At 46.2% G+C, this 18,101-nt stretch overlaps 1 protein-coding gene across 3 annotated transcripts in view; it reads right to left on the reverse strand.

The window, feature by feature from the left end:
- Nucleotides 1–11,357, reverse strand: part of MINPP1 (multiple inositol-polyphosphate phosphatase 1) — a 36,574-nt gene extending 25,217 nt beyond the window's left edge. Inside the window, exons 1-4 of one of the 3 annotated variants that reach the window (XM_065408083.1) lie at nucleotides 10,703–11,357; nucleotides 10,370–10,391; nucleotides 9,405–9,594; nucleotides 7,942–8,039 (exon numbers count right to left, since the gene is read on the reverse strand). In XM_065408083.1, coding sequence (XP_065264155.1) covers nucleotides 7,942–8,039; nucleotides 9,405–9,594; nucleotides 10,370–10,391; nucleotides 10,703–11,253 — 861 coding nt within the window. In that variant the 5' untranslated portion in view covers nucleotides 11,254–11,357. Of the gene's footprint in view, nucleotides 1–7,941; nucleotides 8,040–9,404; nucleotides 9,621–10,369; nucleotides 10,392–10,550 lie in introns of all 3 variants that reach the window. The other 2 variants (XM_065408082.1, XM_065408081.1) reach the window with 2 other exon arrangements.
- Between the last annotated feature and the right edge of the window lie 6,744 nt (nucleotides 11,358–18,101).

An 18,101-nucleotide genomic window follows, 5' to 3' on the forward strand; every position in this document is an offset into this window, starting at 1 on the left:
CCCTGCTGCACACTCATACATCAGCTCCATTCTCAGAGACAGCCCTTCAAAGATACTAGTTTGGAAGCAAACATACTTTTTAAAAAGATCATTTGACCAAAATGACCACCAACCTGGTGAGGAGAACTTTAAACTAGGTTTAAAGGGAACTGGTGACAAAAGCCCAGAAATAAGTATAAAGAAAAGTGACCTTAAAAGAGAATTAGATTTGGGGGGGGAGGAGGGGGTTAATGGAAAATTACTATACGGTCATAGGAGCAACAAGAGGGACACTGATCAACATCTTAGAAGTCTACACACAATGCAAGGAGTATGGGCAACAAACAGGAAGAACCAGAAGTATCAGTACAAAAGCTAAATTATGATAACTGGCATCACAGACTTGGTGGGATAAGCCTCATGACTGGTATACGGGGGTACAGCTTGTTCAAGAAGGGCAGGCAGGGTAAAAAGAAACATGGTGTTGCATTATACATCAAGAATATATATACTTATTCAGAAAGAGGTGAGAGACAGACCAGTTGTGAGTTTCTGGGTAAAGATAAAAGGGGCAAAAATAGGGCACACCAGATAGGGGTCTACTACAGACCACCAAATCAGGAAGGGGGGTGGAGGAGACATTTCTAAATCAAATAAATTTTGCCTAAGTAGTGCTGCAGATCTGCCTTTTGTCCATCAGAGGCCACTGTGGTGCCAGAACAGCGGGCTGCATTCCTGCCAGCTGTTCTAGTGCCACAGCGGCCCGTGGTGGGCAAAAGGCAGAACTGCAACACTTCTTAGGCAAAATATATTTTATGCGGGAAAATACAAAATTCTATGCCCAGTGCTGCAGAATTCCCCCAGGTGTAGAAGTTCAACACAGCACCCTGCCCGCGGAGCCAGGTGAGGACAGAGTGGAGCACACAGAGCTGCTGGTGGGGAGGGGAAGGTGTCTCAGACTGGGGTTCAGAATGGCTAGTGTGGGGGTACTGACTGGAGCATGGGCTCAGGAGCTAGTGGGGTGACAGCATTGAGCCTGGGGATGGAGGAGGGGGGCTGCAGAGACCCATGGGGATAAGGGCTGTGGGACAGGGGTTAACTGAATGGGAGAGGCTTGGGGGTCAGCCAGGGTCCACATGGGGGAGGCTTCCCAAAACCCTAATAATCCCACCCACCCCCCAAAAAAAACCCTCCCATCCACACCCAACATGCTTAATTGTAACTGGCATGATTATATTGTGTTATTATGACAAATAAAATGCGCAGAATTTTCAAATATTGTGTGCAGAATTTTTAAATTTTTTTGGTAAAGAATTCCTCCAGGAGTAATAAATATCCAAAACATGAGACCTGGTCGTAGTGGGGGGGACTCTAATGACCAGAAATACATTGTTCCAGAAAGTGGAGGAAGTAACCAGGGGAGCAGCCATGTTAGACTTGATTCTGACCAACAGGAAGGAATTGGTAGCAAATCTGAAGGTGGAAAGCAATTTGGGTCAAAGTGATCATGAAATGATAGATTTCATGAGTCTAAGGAAAGGAAGTAGTGAGAGCAGCAGAATAAGGAAAATGGATTTATAAAAAAAACAGACAAACTCAGAACTGGTAGATAAGGTGCCATGGGAAGAAAATCTAAGGGGAAAAGTTCAGGAGAGCTGAAAGTGTCTCAAGACGACCATATTAACAGCACAACTGAAATCTATCCCAATATGAAAGAAAGATAGGAATATTAAGAGGCCAATATGGCTGCAGGAGCTCTGTAATGACCAGAAATTCAGAAAAGAATCCTATAAAAAGTGGAAACATGGGCAAACTGCTAAGGAGTACAAAAGAATAACACAAGCCATGTAGGAACAAAATCAGAAAGACTAAGGCACAAAATGAGTTACACATAGCACGGGACAAAGAAGGCAATAAGAAGATGTTCTGTAAATACATTAAGAGCAAGAGAAAGATGAAGGAAAGAATAGGCCCTCTACTTAGCAGAAAAAGAGAACCAATAACTGATGACATTAAGAAAGCTAAGGAGCATAATGTCTATTTTGTTTCAGTCTTCACTAAAATGGTTAGTGACGACCAGATATTCAACGTAAGTAATATGAATAACAAGGGGGAAGGAATACATATGGAAATAGAGAAAGAACAGGTTAAAGAATATCTAAATAAGTTAGATGTGTTCAAGTCAGCAGGGCCTGTTGCAATTAATCCTAGCATACTTAAGGAGCTAGATGAAGCAATTGTCTCCGAGATCTCATGGGCAACAGGTGAGGTTCCACAAGTCTGGAGAAGGGCAAACAGGGTACCTATGTTTGAAAAGGGGAACAAAGAGGACTCGGGGAATTATAGACCAGTCAGCCTAACTTCAATACAAATGAACAAATAATTCAACAATCAATTTGTAAGCACCTAAAAGGTAATAGGATTATAAGGAATAGCCAGCACGCTCTGGACAAATCCAGGTCATGCTAATGCAACCTAATTTCATTCTTTGACAAGATTACTGGCCTAATGGATTAGGAGGAAGCTTTAGCAATTATATATTTTAGCAAGGCTTTTGACACAGTCCCACATGACGGTCTCATAAGCAAACTAGGGAAATGCGGTCTAGATGAAATTACTATAAGGGGGGTGCACAATTGGTTGAAAAACCATACTGAAAGTGTAGTTATCACTGGTTCACTGTCAAACTGGGAGGGCACATCTAGTGGGGTGCAACAGGGGTCAGTCCTGGGTCCAGTACTATACAATATTTTCATTCATGATTTAGATAATGGAGTGGAGAGTGTGAGTTTGCGGATGATACCAAGCTGGGAGGGGTTACAAGTGCTTGGGAGGACAGGTTTATAATTCAAAATGACCTTGACAAATTGGAGAATTGGTCTGAATTGAAGATGATGAAATTCAGTAAAGACAAATGCAAAGTACTTCTCTTAGGAAGGAAAAATCAAATGCACAATTACAAACTGGGGAATAACTGGTTAAAGTGGTAGTACTGCTGAAAAGGATCTGGGGGTTATAGTGGATCACAAATTGAAAATAAGTCAACACTGAGATCCAGATGCAAGCAAAGCTAATATTCTGGGGTGTATTAACAGCAGTATCATTTGTAAGACGTGGGAGGTAATTTTCTCGCTCTACTCAGCAGTGGTGAGGTCTCAGCTGGAGTACTGTGTCAAATTCTGGACACACACTTTAGGAAAGATGAAAACTGGAGAGTCCAGAAGAGAACAACAAAAGTGATAGAAGGTTTAGAAAACCTGACCTGTGAGGAAAGGTTAAAAAACCAACAACTGCCAGTCTTGACAAAAAAAAAGACTGAGGCGGGACCTGATACGTCTTCCAATATGTTAAGGGCTGTTCTAATGAGCATGGTGATCAACTGTTTTCCATCTCCACTGAAGGTAGGATAAGTAGTAATAGGCTTAATCTGCAGCAAAGGAAATTTAGGTTAGATATCATAAAAAAAACTTGTTAACTGTAAGGGTAGTTAAGATCCAGAATAGGTTTCCAAGGGAGGTTGTGAAATTCCCAACATTGGAGGTTTTTAAGAACAAGTTGGACAAACACCTGTCAGGAATGATTTAGGTTTACTTGATCCTGCCACAGTGCAGGGGGCTGAAGTTGAAAATTTCTTGAGATCCCTTCCAGCCCTACATTTCTATGATTCTGTGTACACATACACAAGAAACTGCATCATCTTATACTCAAACCCATGCTCTCCTCCTCTTAAGCCTCCCTTCCTTTGTTTGTTATTGCCACCTCTTGAATCTTATCTAAAGTTAGATTTTCAGAAGAGGATCACCATCAAGCACTTAAACAATGTTGCAATAAATATACATTATTCCTAAATATATATGCTGCTGCATTCTAAATAAGCTGCAAGTCACTAAAGTCCTGTAATGTGATAATTACAATAGTGTGTGTATTTGTAAGGTCATAATGGGATAAATAAGGGGACAGGATGTGCCAGTTGCACTTTGTATACCACAGGCCATATAACTTCTTCAGGGATGCATAGCAGATACCTTAGTGATATGCCCACCATCTCTGACCAACTTTTAGAAGTGACAATCTCTGAAAGACAATTTACAGCAATAGCCCTTTGTCCCCAACTTGGTCAGTCATACCAAAAGCTGCTGAGACACACAGCATAATCTGAAAGGACAGCTGATCTTCCCAGCAGCCAAATCTAAGCAGAAACAGATCATACATGACTCTTACATGCGTGATCTAACTCCAAAGGAATACCAGAACCTAGACTGACATCTAAGTCATCATGGTTGTCTAAAAAAAAAATCCCCAGAACCTTTCTGTCACACACTGACACTCCAAGCTATAGCCACCCTTGGGATGAAGGCAAATGACAAAAGATATGAAGGGTCCTCTACCTCTTCAAAAAAAAAAAAAAAAAATGCCTCTAATCCTTGTCCATATGACCACCTACAGTACACATCACGACAGCCTCAACCAACCAAATATTACTTCTACATCTTTGTACTGATAATGAAAGCTGGTGCAATTAATACATTTCGCACCAAATTTGGTGCTGGGACATTTGTCTCCAAATTCCACAGTGGATACCTGATCTTGGGAGGGTACAATATCTTTACAGATCTGAAAGCCTAAAAGGAGAAAATGAAAAGTCAACTTTGTTGACTTCATTGAATCCGATACATCCCATAAATACCAAGTGTACTTTAGTAATGCTTAATCCAAGGGATGCCCCATGGTGTTATAAATCTTAGGAAAGTGCGTCTTATGAGGCTTCCAAAGTACCAGGCATTATTACATCATGTCAACAAACTTAAGATGTTAAGCCATCTTCACCCTGATCAGTTTCAATCCTCATTCTTATACCTGAAGTACTATCTTCTCCAATCTCTAGCAGTTGACTTAGCTGTAGAGAGGTTTATGTTTTCCAGAAGCATATGGACTATCAAACGCAGGAGGCTTAAAGCTTATTCCAGTGACAAGGAACATAGTCAATGTTGGGGTAGACTAAAACATGATTTATTCCAGAGGGTAGGCAACCTATGGCGCGCGTGCCAAAGGCAGCACGCGAGCTGATTTTCAGTGGCACTCACACTGCCCAGGTCCTGGCCACTGGTGCAGGGGGCTCTGCATTTTAATTTAATTTTAAATGAAGCTTCTTAAATATTTTAAAAACCTTATTTACTTTACATACAACAATAGTTTAGTTCTATATTATAGACTTATAGAAAGAGACCTTCTAAAAACGTTAAAATGTATTACTGGCACGCGAAACCTTAAATTAGAGTGAATAAATGAAGACTCGGCACAGCACTTCTGAAAGGTTGCCGACCCCTGATTTATACAGTTCAATTTCTAAAAACAAAGGTGTCTCTCTAAATGGCCCTAGGTACCCTAACCTCAAATACAATGATCAAGTGAATACCAAAGTCCAGGGCCCCTTACAGAATATGTCCCAGCAGCAACTCCCTCATATTTAAACTAAGGGGCTCCAGTGATCGGTGCTGCAGCAGGTATCACACAAGATGAGAGGCCTTCTGCTTGACAGGAAGGTCCCAAGCCATTTAGGCCTTTATAGGTCAAAACCAACACCCTGAATTTCCATCCAAAAATCAACAGTGCAGATTCCACAGAGTACTGGTGCAACGTGAAGATACCACCAAACCTTATTTTGTTTTGGCAGGGGGAGGGGAGATACCTTCTTGCTAGAACTGCTCAAACGTATTAAGAGTATCATAGTGAGTTACATGTGACAGGGACAGAAAACTCTCTCAGGTGTTTGTCCTGTAATGAGTAGGTCTAAATTACCCTACAGTACTGAATCCTCATGAAGCAATGGATGTAATGCGAGTTTCACTGTTTCATTAGATCAGAACTCCTCTGGCAACATCAGTTACCAGTGAGCTTTCCTGCCTACATCTGTAGTATGAAGAACTGAAATAGAAAGGATGCAACTATAGGCACTCTTATTATATATGGTGCCACACCAAGAAACATTGGGAGGCATAGTTATCTCCCTGTATTGGGCTCTTCCGATACCAATCTTATATTTTTCTGTGGAGGAGTGAATAATGTTCTTTACCACTTTCCATCAAAAGATCTAAGTATGCATTACAAACACTAGTTACTCTCAACAATCTTGTGAGCTAGGCAAGTATGTTAATCCTAATTTACCAATGAGGAAACTCAGGAGGAGAAAGACAAGCTGACAGTCACAAAAAGTATGTAGCTGGGTCAAGAGTGGCACTCCAATCTCCTGACTTCAGATCCTGAGCCTCAGCCACAAGCTTACAAGTATTTACTCTGTTGGTTTTTATTGATTGTTTGTTTGCTTTTTACTTTTTATTCCTTCCTTCAGGGCTTGCAGATCTGAACACTAATTCTATCATGCTCTAAAAAAAAAAAAAAAAGAGGTAGAGAGACTGGGACAAGCTGGAGGGGGCTGCACACAAGGGTCTAACCACTAGAGAATCCTCCCCTCAGAACCTGGAATAGAATTCATGATTCCGGAGTCTCACCATTCTTCTTTCAGCAAGCAGCTGGGAAACCCACTGGTAAAACGTATCTCATCTCCCTCTAGCAAGTGGCCCATGTAGACAACAACCTACTACTGCTATCAATTAGCTTGAGTAACAGATGTCTGTGCTGTGGATCGAGAGGTTCTAAAGCTGATCAGTCACGTGGGAGTCAATATGGGTTCAACATGATGGAATTTGTTGGATTTTTCCTAATTTGCTTTTTTAACATGAATGAAGTTAAACAAATTTTAAAGGTGATAGTCAACCACGCAAAAGTAGGCAAATGCCAAAATTACAGTTGCCCATACAGACTTACCGGTAATTCTGCCCTCTTGTGTTTAGTCTCGGTAAGAGTCTTTAACTGCATCATGACATATGTTTTTCCAAAGGACCCCTGCCTCATTGAGTGCACAGGACTTTTTTTATTAAGAGGGCTGCTCTAAGTTGCTGTCACTGATTTTCTGGGGTACTGTCAGGGCCGGTGCAACCACTAGGCGAGTGGTTGAGGGCGCCTAAAAGCCCGCTCAGGCGAGGAGGTGGAGTGGAGGGGAGCTGGGGCGGGGGAGGGGGGCGCAGGGAGGGCCGCCTGCAGTAACGGGGTGGGGGGGCACACAGGGGAACCGCTCCCTGCCCCAGATCACCTCCACTCTGCCTCCTCCGCTGAGCAAACAGCCCCCGCTCTAATTCTCCTCCAAATCGGCACCGCAAGCCTGGGAGGGGAGGCTTGCTCAGCGGAGGAGGCAGAGCGGAGGTGAGCTGAGGCGGGGTTAGCTGCCACGGGGGGGGGGGGGCTCCCCGGGCGGGAGGGGCGGTGGGCGGGGTTAGCTGCCGTGGAGGATGGGCTGCGGCGGACTCCCCAGGTGGTGGGCTGGGTTAGCTGCCGCGGGGGGGGGGGGGCTCCTCTGGTGGGAGGGATGGGTGGGTGTGGTTAGCTGCCGCAGGGGGGGCAGTGGGCAGGGGTGGCGCAAGGTGGAAGTTTCGCCTAGGGCACGAAACTGCCTTGCACCGGCCCTGGGTACTGTTTCACAATTTCAAGAATAAATGATACATATTCAAGTTCAGTTTTCACCTTGTCTTTTTTTTATGGGGGGAGAGGGATGAAAAGACAAACATTTGAGTGTTTTTTGTCAGGCACAGTGAAGCCTGATAGACAAAAAGGAGAGAGGAGAAACATTTCTCTTTTAGAAGTCTAAATGATTGGTCACTTAACACAGAAAAATGGGTATTTCTGTTACATTATGTTCTAATTGATGCTCAGATTTGCTTTTCATAAATGTAGTAAATCATGTAATGTCTTTAATATTGCAGAATTGCGTCTGAATGAAACATTAAACTAAAACCTCTTTTTTCTAAGAATATCCATATAACAAACTGTTTACATAAATACGCAAAACTGAACAGAACAACTTTACACAAAGTTAATGCCATGATACTACATACATGCAACACCTACCTTAGCATCCTCTTCATTGAAGAGTGAGCACCAAGGAGAATTCACATTTTTAATAGCTAACTCGAACGAACAGGTAAAAAAAGCAACTTGGACCAAATCTGTAATAAATCCAAATAAATAAGTGATAGATGACAATTAAGTTTATTTGCTCTCTACCACGACTCCCAGCATCACCCTCCTATTATGAGGAAGAATATAAAACAACATCCAATCCAAAGCCCAAACACATAATGTATGGTATGCTAAAACTCCAATTTTGCATTATGGGCCTACTCAAATGTTTATATGATCAGGGCCTTAGATTGTAAGCCTTTCACAGAGAAGGGACATGCAAGTGTAACCATCACCTGTTTAGTAATTTACATCTACTGGTGTGTATTATTATTATTATGCAGTAGACAATAGTTACACGATATAGAAATAAGGTTATGTTTACTCCTTATTTGGACTATTAGACGGCAAAAACAAATGCACTACTTTTCTGATTTAAGACAGCAAATCCAACTCAATTCCTTGCAAGTTTTACGTAGAACAACAACAACAAAAACCTACAACTTACAAAATTATAGTGATCTCTTACATTCTCTATCAATGACCCCATAGGCTTACACAAAATTCCCTATCAGACACAACGCATTGCCAGCTACTCTAATCATTCTTATTTTAGCAACTACTTGTCCACTTACAATTTAGCTGAAGGTACGAGGATTATGAATGCGTCAGTTATTTCAATAGCAGCAAAGGCAACTCGTGCATTTTGTTATGACATTCTAATATAAGAGTTTCTATAAAAATTTGTGTAGGAGATGGAATTTAATACTGGAGAGTTTCAATGTGGAAAAACAAAATCATTTACCACATTATACCAGTTTTAGTTTAGACTATGAGCTGTGCCTTTTCTTCAAGAGAAGAACATTTTGAGAAGTATAGACATTCAACTTGTATCACATTAATATGATCTGTGGGGTAAATGGGAAGGGTTTTTCTACAGTAGGTTCTCTGACTGTTCACTAACAATGAATATTCATTGCCACAATACTGTATTTAAGAAATTTAAGTTAAACACAAGTAAAGTGGAATACAACTAGAATTTGTATGTGATTTGGTAAAACTAAAATTATCTCGCCAAATTTTTTTAAACTATACTTTTTTCCTTAAAAGTAATCCAGAATTTTGGGTTCCTTTGTACTTTGGTCCTTTTCCCAGAAGGGTTCCTCAATTAAACTGTTAAAACTGGTTCTTTATTTATGTCAGGGGTACACTACCCACTTTGGCTTCGGTAGACGAAGTAATTTTTAAAAGCTGTTCTTTTCAAATAGTGATATGACATGCTGTCTTCACTAATCTTTCCAAAGGCCTATAAAAGAGCATTTTAAACTATTTGTTTTTCATAACTATCTGAAGATCCTAGAAAACAACATTTATGCAAGTTAAATAATCAAAAAACAGAATAAGTACGCTACCTGCATTTAAATCACGCAATGGGACACACAAGGTAGCCGCAATTTTTTCCAAAACCCTTTTCATCTCAGGACCCTGTTTGAAGGCATCCACTTCGTACATAGCTGTAGCGTTCTCTTCTACACAGGTTACAAACTTCTCACAATGATCAAAGAACCTCATTAATTTGTCATTAATCTCAGTCTCCTCATTCTCCATATCTGAAAGGAAAAACAATTCTTAATGGAAAACCCCTACAATACACACAAAAATATAGACAATTTAAAGAATTCCCTGCCAGATTTTACAAAAGTTGGTCTGGGAACTGAATGGGGAGGCAACCTGTCAGATACTTTGTTTTTTTTTGTTATAAATTAGGGTGTTATAATGTCACAATTAAGAGGTTAATTATAATCTTTCTATTAGACTTAAATCCTGTCCACAATAAGAGAAATGGAAAACTATATTAGTTTCAATTGTACGTATTTCAAGCAGGGCTCTAATGCTGCTTTCCCTGATATGCAGAGATTCCATTGAGAACCATGCTAACCAAACTATTCTTAAGATTGTTTCCATTACAGGGTAGACATATTTTCCTACTACAACAACAACATTTTAAAACCAATTTTATCACAGGTCTTTAGGGCTGGAGAGGGCACCGGAAAGACAATGGCAGATGGCAGTGATCCTAGATTGTTTCAAGGACTGGTGGCTTCCTTTACGCAGTGGTGGGTTTTACACCTCCTCCCCTTGGGGGGGGGGGGGGGAGGTTCTGTTTCTGCATCCCACACTCCACTTGTGTCTTGGGGCACCAAGGTGAGTCCCAGGCAGGGTATCACCTTACCCCCATCCCCAGGCAGGGCTCTACCTTACCTGTGCCAGGGGTGTATGCTGGGGGCCCCCAGGCCAGTCCCGGGCAGGGCCCCACCTTAGCCCGGCCCCTGGTGTATGCTGGGGGCCCCCAGGCCAGTCCCGAGCAGGGCTCCACCCCCACATCTGTGCTGGGGGCCCTCAGGCCAGTCCCCACCTTAGCGCTCCCCCTCATCATGTGTGTGCTGGGGGCCCCCAGGCCAGTCCCGGTGCTGGGGGGCCCCAGGCAGGGCCACACCTTAGCCCCGCCGTGTGTGCTGGGGGCACGTAAGCCAGTCCCGGGCAGGGTTCCACGTTACCTGCGCCAGTGGTGTGTGCTGGGGCCCAAGGGCCCCCAGGCCAGGGCCCCACTTTAACCCCCCCCCCCGTGTGTGTGTGTGCCGGGGCACCCAGGCCATCCTTTCCCGCTCCGTTACCTCTGGCCGGGAGCTGCCCGTGCAGGGCCAGCAGCAGCCCCTTGCGGAAGGCGGCGCTGCTCTCCACGCACCGGTGCTTGGAGCTGCTGGCGAAGGCGAAGCGGCGCTGCGGGGAGAACAGGCCCGGGAAGCGGGCGGCGAGACGCTGGGCCAGCTGCTCCATGTCGAGGCGGCCCTTGGGCGCCAGCTTCCCGTCCATGTCTGGATGGTACCACATGTCCCAGTGGGCGAACTGCTGCGCGGCGGGGCAGGGCCGCTCCTGGCTGCGGAGCAGGCGGTGCAGCTGGCCCAGCTTGCGGATCTGCTTCTCGGTGGGGAAGCGTGTGCCGTGGCGGATGAGGGCGCGGAGCTGCAGCGGGGCGCAGGCGGCGGAGGGCAGCAGGTACCCCGGGTCCGGGGGCCCCAGGGAGAGCGGGTCCTGCAGCAGGTGCTGATTCACCTCCTCGTACCGGGACTTGGTCCCGAAATAGCCGCTCAGCAGGGACGTGGCTGCCGCCCTCTCCTGCGCGAGGGAGACGCGGAGCAGCAGCAGGAACAGCGGCAGCGAGGGGCGCCCCGGGAGGGGGCCGCGGAAGCAGCTCGCCATGGGGAGACCGGCGGCAGCGGTTCTGCACAGACACCCGGCAGGGGAAACGGAGCCTTCCCTTAGGACGGGACTCCGGACCGGGCTCTGCAGCGGGGTGGGGCTTGCACCGTGACAGAGAGCGGGCCGGGAACCCGGTATTATGCTCCGCCCTGGCCCGGGGTGTCGTCACACCGGCTTCCGGGGTTCAGCCGGGCCGAGCTGGGAGCTGTGTTTAGTAGACTGCTCCGCGTAGGAATGTGCTACCGGTAGCACTTAACGATACGTATAGATTGTAAGAAACTGCTATTGTATTAAACTGCTACCTGATGTAGCAAATGCCTACAGCTAGCAGTTTCTTGCACGATAGTTTTCAGAGTAGCAGCCGTGTTAGTCTGTATCCGCAAAAATAACAGGAGTACTTGTGGCACCTTAGAGACTAACAAATTTATTAGAGCATAAGCTTTCGTGGGCTACAACCCAGCATCCGAAGAAGTGGGTTGTAGCCCACGAAAGCTTATGCTCTAAGGTGCCACAAGTACTCCTGTTATTTTTGCACGATAGTGTATGTGTAATTGCTACGTGTAGAAACATGCTATCTGTAGCAGTTAGTGATACGTATAGATTGTAAAAAGATGCTACTTTATTTGTACATGCTTGAAAACTGTTATCATATTTCAATCTTCCCTCATAGGTCATGTTTTCTAGACCTTAACTTTTCACAAACTTTATAAGTGCTCTCTATGCCATTATCTCAATCATTAATTTTTTGAATAGAAACATATCCACAACTGATCCCTGGAGATCAGTTATGCCCATCTTATTTATTGTTATGTCCATCTAGGTTTCATTTCCATAGTTTGTTTATGAGAAGGTCATGGGAGACAGTATCAAAAGCCTTACTAAAGGCAAGATCATAGAATATCAGGGTTGGAAGGGACCTCAGGAGGTTATCTAGTCCAACCCCCTGCTTAAAGCAGGACCAATTCCCAGACAGGGGATGCATGCGGGCGGTGGCCCCCGTGCGCCCCCCGGCTCCCCCCTCGCCACTCTGCGGCTCCCGGGAGTGTGAGCTGCCGCTGCCCCTCCCGGAGCAGGCTCAGGGCCCCATGCCCTGCCGCCGCCTTTGAAGGGCTGCTACCCCCCCCCCCCGCGCTGCGCCGGCTCCTCCATGGCTGGGGCTCGCTGCCCCCACAAGCCGACGCTCTGGCTCTCCGGTGCCTCCGGAAGGCGGCTCCTCCCTTCCGAGCCAGGGCACCGCTTTTTGGCGCTCCCAACCACTTGGCGCCCTAGGCAACTGTCTAGTTCACCTAGTGGTTGCACCGGCCCTGGCTCTGTACACTGGCCAGTAGGAGGCACTCTGTACATTGGAGAGCTAATTCCCTAGACGACCAGCAGGAGGCGCTGTGCTGGTGAGTCTTGACCTTGCTACAGTGCCATTGGATTAGAGGAGATTTTATGGCAAGAACCACCAGTAGAGCAATGTATGTGTAATATAACTATGTTAAAAACTCCTACCTTAACCTATTACTTCCCAACTCATGAGGATAAAAGAACAAACACACTGGATACCAGTAATATTCTAAACTTTAACTTTTCTTTGTGGGTCAATTGGACAAGTCTGTACAAACTAATGAAGAAAAATAACCAAATTATCCAACTGACTGAAATCACACAGGCCCAGGTTCAAACATGCAGTTTGGCTATTTTACGTCAGGGATCTGAAATCTAAAGAGTATCTGCACAAGCAGAACAAATTATAACGCACCATTCAATCTAACTCTGAGTTGTGAAGAATATGTATTAAGGCTATAACAACCAACAGGAATGCACTTTTATCTAGAAAACCATGATTACACTGAGTCTTCATGACTAGTGATTTAAATTATGATTTAAAAAATCAAATCCACCATGGTTTATGGCCAGTAACACAGCCTTATTTACACGTTTATTACTCAAGAAATCTTAATTGACACTTTCGCTGTATGACAAGATGCTTAGTCGCCATTCTCAAAATACTCATTAGACAAACACTTGATACCAAACACATTTTTGGAGTAGAGAGAACCAAGCCAACATTCCTATATTTTCAGGACTGTTTAAAAAACCTTTTGCAAGTGGAATTTCATGGCTATTGCATTAAAAACCCTTAATGAAAACCCTTTTAATATTTAAAAAGAAATATTTATTAGTTCCTTTCCACTGTAGGTCATACAGTCTATTAATAAAAAAAACATTGAATGCACACAAAACATTGAGAGTAGTGAAAAACATTATACATAGTATGTGAAATACTTAATTCCTTTGACAAGCAAGATCATAGGCAGAAAATCTGCCATTGTGCTTTATACAGACTTCCACTTCTGTCACTGTTACACACACATAATGAGCAAAGAGGTATCACCACCAAAATTACACTCCGAACTGTGGTACTCATATGTCACCTCATTGTGCTCTCATTTGATTGTAGCCTTTGTCTTCACTGTTAAAACTTAACTTGTCTTGGGTTGTTTTCTCACTGCTAATTAGTTTTATTAGCAGTGAGAAAAAGGCCTATGTCTGCATAATGGGGACACCAGATATATTAGACACACCTGGATTATTCTTCAGTGGTTGATCATATCAGATCCTTCTCGTTCTCAGTATGCTGAGGTGAGCTGAAGTGTCTGTCTTCCCATCATCCAGATTGCTGGGTCAATCATTTCTCACTATTCAATCTTTGTACCTCAGGTGTTTCCGGTTGTTCTTGTAGGCTGTCATTGTCCACCTTTTCTTTCTTCCCCCCAGTTTCTGGAAGGCTCTTTTGCTGTGACCTGGGTCAAACAGCACTCACTGTATAGAGGTATCTGATCTTGGTCAAGTAGTCCCCATTGTATAGCACTGTCGTTCAGAGGCACAGTTCCTGGGATAATCTTTATGTGTTTGTGCATTCCTTCAATAAGCCACTAACATTGTCTGGCCTCATCCAACAGAGCACATTTTAAATACAGAGACATGGTCAATATTTCTAGCCTCAGATACAAACGTTACATGCATACAGGTTGGATAAACACAGTCTATAGGTCTTAAGTTTTGCAATGATACCTCACATCAGCCATCTTGCATAAAGTATATATTAGCTATGTCATATCCATATCATAAGCATATTTTCATAAAGAAAGTAGAGTATAATGTCACACCCCACATGTATGTTTGCTGATCTGCAAATACTAAAGGAGCATGCACCTTTGGGTGCAAACGCTCATGACAATAGTGCAGAGCCATGCAAGCTCCATGATTCTGTGTGAGATGGCAGACAGTGAGGAGGGCCAGGCAGGTTAGTGGGTTTAGAAAAAAAGGTGTAAACATTTTGTATACGTTTATGTATGGGTTACATATAAAATTAGTGGATGGTTAACAATGCATTATGAGAAGTTTGATCCCATGGCCACAACCACCCCTGCCTGACCTATTTGGTACCCAGCATACACTGCCAAACCAAAGCTTCCCAAAATACAGTGAGTGGACAGTGGGATATCTATTCATGGTGCACTTCACTCTGAATCTATACAAGTGCTTCTGGTGAGTACCCTGACTGCTGAGGCAAGAAGTCCAGGAGGCATGCACACAAGTGACATAGTAACTGTAGTGACTCTATGGTGACATAACTTGAGTTAACCCACACTTAAACTGTAGATATGGCCTTAGGTATGTTAAATGTTTGGGAGTATGAGGGTAGACTAAGATTCATTCACGTGTTTAGGCTCAAGGCATTGGAACTGGCCTTACTGCACCCTACAGGCTCAGGAACAAAGAGGCCCCAGAAAAGATATCATTTATTTATTAAAATTTCTTGACTCAAGGGTGTATAACTCACGATTTTAGAATGCTTGTGGTTGTAAAGGTATCTTGGGGTTGTTAGATGTGTGTTCATTATATTTCGAAAGGAAAAACTATGAATGGGTTGAACAAAGAATTAGATCAGTCTCTCAGGATAAGTAGATTGGCTATTAGCCAAGATAATCAGGGATGCAGGCCCATGCTCTCAGTGTCCCTAAAACGTTCTTTGACTGCCAGATGCTGGGAGTAGACAATGGGATGGTTCAATGAGTCATTGACTGGTCTGATCATTCCCTTAGAAGCACCTGGCATTGGCCACTGTCACAAGACAGGATACTAGATTAGGCGGACTATTGGACTGACCACCAATATTTACACCATTGGTGGATTGACTCAAAACCAAGTTTTGACAATAGGCCAGTAATTCAGTCAGAGTGGAAGTCAGATGATCCAACAGAATAAACATCTGCTCTAAAAATGAGAAGAAAAAATTAGAATTAAGAATTCAGGGAAGCCCAGCAGCAGATAAGACAACTTGGGAAACTGCTCGGAGACTCTATGCATTCAGATACAGTGATAAGGGATTCGTTGTTTCTGAGGGGATATATGTAAAATGTTTCACTGAATTAAATCTCAGGGATTATCTACACTGGCAAGTTAAAGCACTCTAATTTGCTGGCTCAGGGGTGTGAAAAATCACACAGCCCCTCCCGAGCACAGCAAGTTTGAGTGCTTTAAAACACTAGTGTGGACAGGCTCAGCTTCCAGTGCTCGGAGTGAATCCCCTTGACGAGATGGATTACCAGGAGCACTGGCACCGGCGACAGCGCTTTGAAATTTGTAGTGTAGACATAGCCTCAGTAGGTTAGATCAGACAAAGAGGAGATGCATTGATGCTAGGCATTGGGATGCCTGTGCCTTTAAGAACCCAGCCCTGGGAAGCCGATGCTGAGAGGTGCTGTCTGTGTGAGGGGAAATAAAAAAGCCCCTCTGCCCCCCACCATTTTTGCAAACACTGGTGTCTCAGTCACACTGGGGTAACTGTTACCCCCTGTGCCCCTGACTGTGCTGGGTTTTTGCCCTCTGCCAGCGCCTCACCACGAGCTTAACTCCTGCTCCTCCCCTTCCCCACCCAGCCCTGATTTTGCCATTTAGCCCTTCTCCTAATCCTGCCTCCAGCTGCTTGACCCCCCCTGACCAGTCAATTTCCACCCTCTGCTCCAACCCTGGGCACCCCCCTGCTCCGATTCGCCCCCTTTGCCACTTTTTAACCCCTGTAAATAGCAGTCAGCAGATTTTTACGGCTAATAAGGACAGGGTGAAGGGCAATGGCTTCAGCAGATGTTACTGAGCACGCTCAGTTCGTGTGACTAGGGCTACCATATGTCTGGATTTCCCTGGACATGTCCGGCTTTTCGGTCTATAAATAGCCGTCCAGGGGGGATTTTTAAAAATCTAAAAATGTCTGGGATTTCCCCCCGGTCGGCTATTTATAGACAGAAAAGCGGCGGTCAAGCGCCACTGGGCACCCAAAGCCCCTTCCCGGCTCCCCCCATCCCCTGCAGCCTTACCACGCTGTCCGGCCCCGCAGCTGTCTTCCCCTTCCTCCACTCCCCTGAACGCTCCGCCCACCTGCTCCTCCCCCTCCCCTGCTTCCCGCGAATCAGATCTTCGCGGGAAGTCTGAAAAGAAGCAGGGGCAAGCAGGAGGCAGCAGCAGGTAAGCTGGGGCGGGCGGGCGCGGCCCTGGCCAAGCGGCTCCCTCCGGCCCGGGCCGAGCAGCGCCCAGCGGCCCCAGCGGCTCCGGCCCAGCTCGGGCCCCAGCAGCGCCAGCCCCGGCTCCGGCCAGCTCGGGCCCAGACCCGGCCGAGCACCTCCGGCCCGGCCCCAAGCCCCGCAACTCCATCCGGAGCTCCGGCCGGAGCGCAGCCCGATTCCTGGGCTCTTTAAAGCCAGCCCTGGTCAGGGGACAGGGATGGGGGGTTGGATGGGTCGGGAGTTTGAGGGGGGTTGTCAGGGGGGCAGGGGTGTGGAGAGGGGTTGGGACAGTCAGGGACAGGGAGCGGGGGGGGGGGTTAGATGGGTCTGGAGTTCTGGGGGGGCTGTTAGGGAGGCAGGGGTGTGGAGAGGGGTTGGGACAGTCAGGGACAGGGAGCAGGGGGGGTTAGATGGGTCTGGAGTTCTGGGGGGGCTGTTAGGGGGCAGGGGTGTGGAGAGGGGTTGGGACAGTCAGGGACAGGGAGCAGGGGAGGTTAGATGGGTCTGGGGTTCTGGGGGGGCTGTCAGGGGGGCAGGGGTGTGGAGAGGGGTTGGGACAGTCAGGGACAGGGAGCGGGGGGGTTAGATAGGTCGGGGGTTCTGGGGGGGCTGTCGGGAGCAGGGGTGTGGAGAGGGGTTGGGACAGTCAGGGACAGGGAGCAGGGGGGGGTAGATGCGTCTGGGGTTCTGGGGGGGCTGTCGGGGGGCAGGGGTGTGGAGAGGGGTCGAGGCAGGCAGGTAGCAGAGGGGGTTGGATGGGTCGGGAGTTCTGGGGGTCCTGTCAGGTGGTGGGGAGCAGTTGGATAGGGCATGGGAGTTCCCGGGGGTCTGTCTGGGGGTGGGGGTGTGAATATGGGGTGGGGGTGTGGATAAGGGTCGGGGCAGTCAGGGGACAGGTAGGGTCGTAGGGGGGCAGTGAGGGTGGGGGGTTCTCAGGAGGGGGCAGTCAGGGGACAAGAAGCAGGGCGGCTTAGATAGGGGGTGGGGTCCTAGGGGGCAGTTAGTGGCAGGGGTCCCAGGAGGGGGCAGTCAGGGGACAAGGAACGGGGGGGGGGGGTTGGAGGTTCTGAGGGGGGCAATCGGGATGGGAAGTGGGAGGGAGTGGATGGGGGCGGGGCTAAAGTGGGGCTCCTCCCCCCCAGTGTCCTCTTTTTTGCTTGTGGAAATATGGTAACCCTAGTGTGACCATACAAAAAAGGCACTTTGCTCAAATAAAAAAGCCTCTCGCCCCCTCCCCCACAAACTATTTTGCAAAGCAGTGGTGTCTCAGTGCCACTGGGGTAACTCTTACCCCCT

The sequence above is a fragment of the Emys orbicularis genome, chromosome 7 (assembly GCF_028017835.1).
Source record: "Emys orbicularis isolate rEmyOrb1 chromosome 7, rEmyOrb1.hap1, whole genome shotgun sequence".
Classification (NCBI taxonomy): domain Eukaryota; kingdom Metazoa; phylum Chordata; order Testudines; family Emydidae; genus Emys; species Emys orbicularis.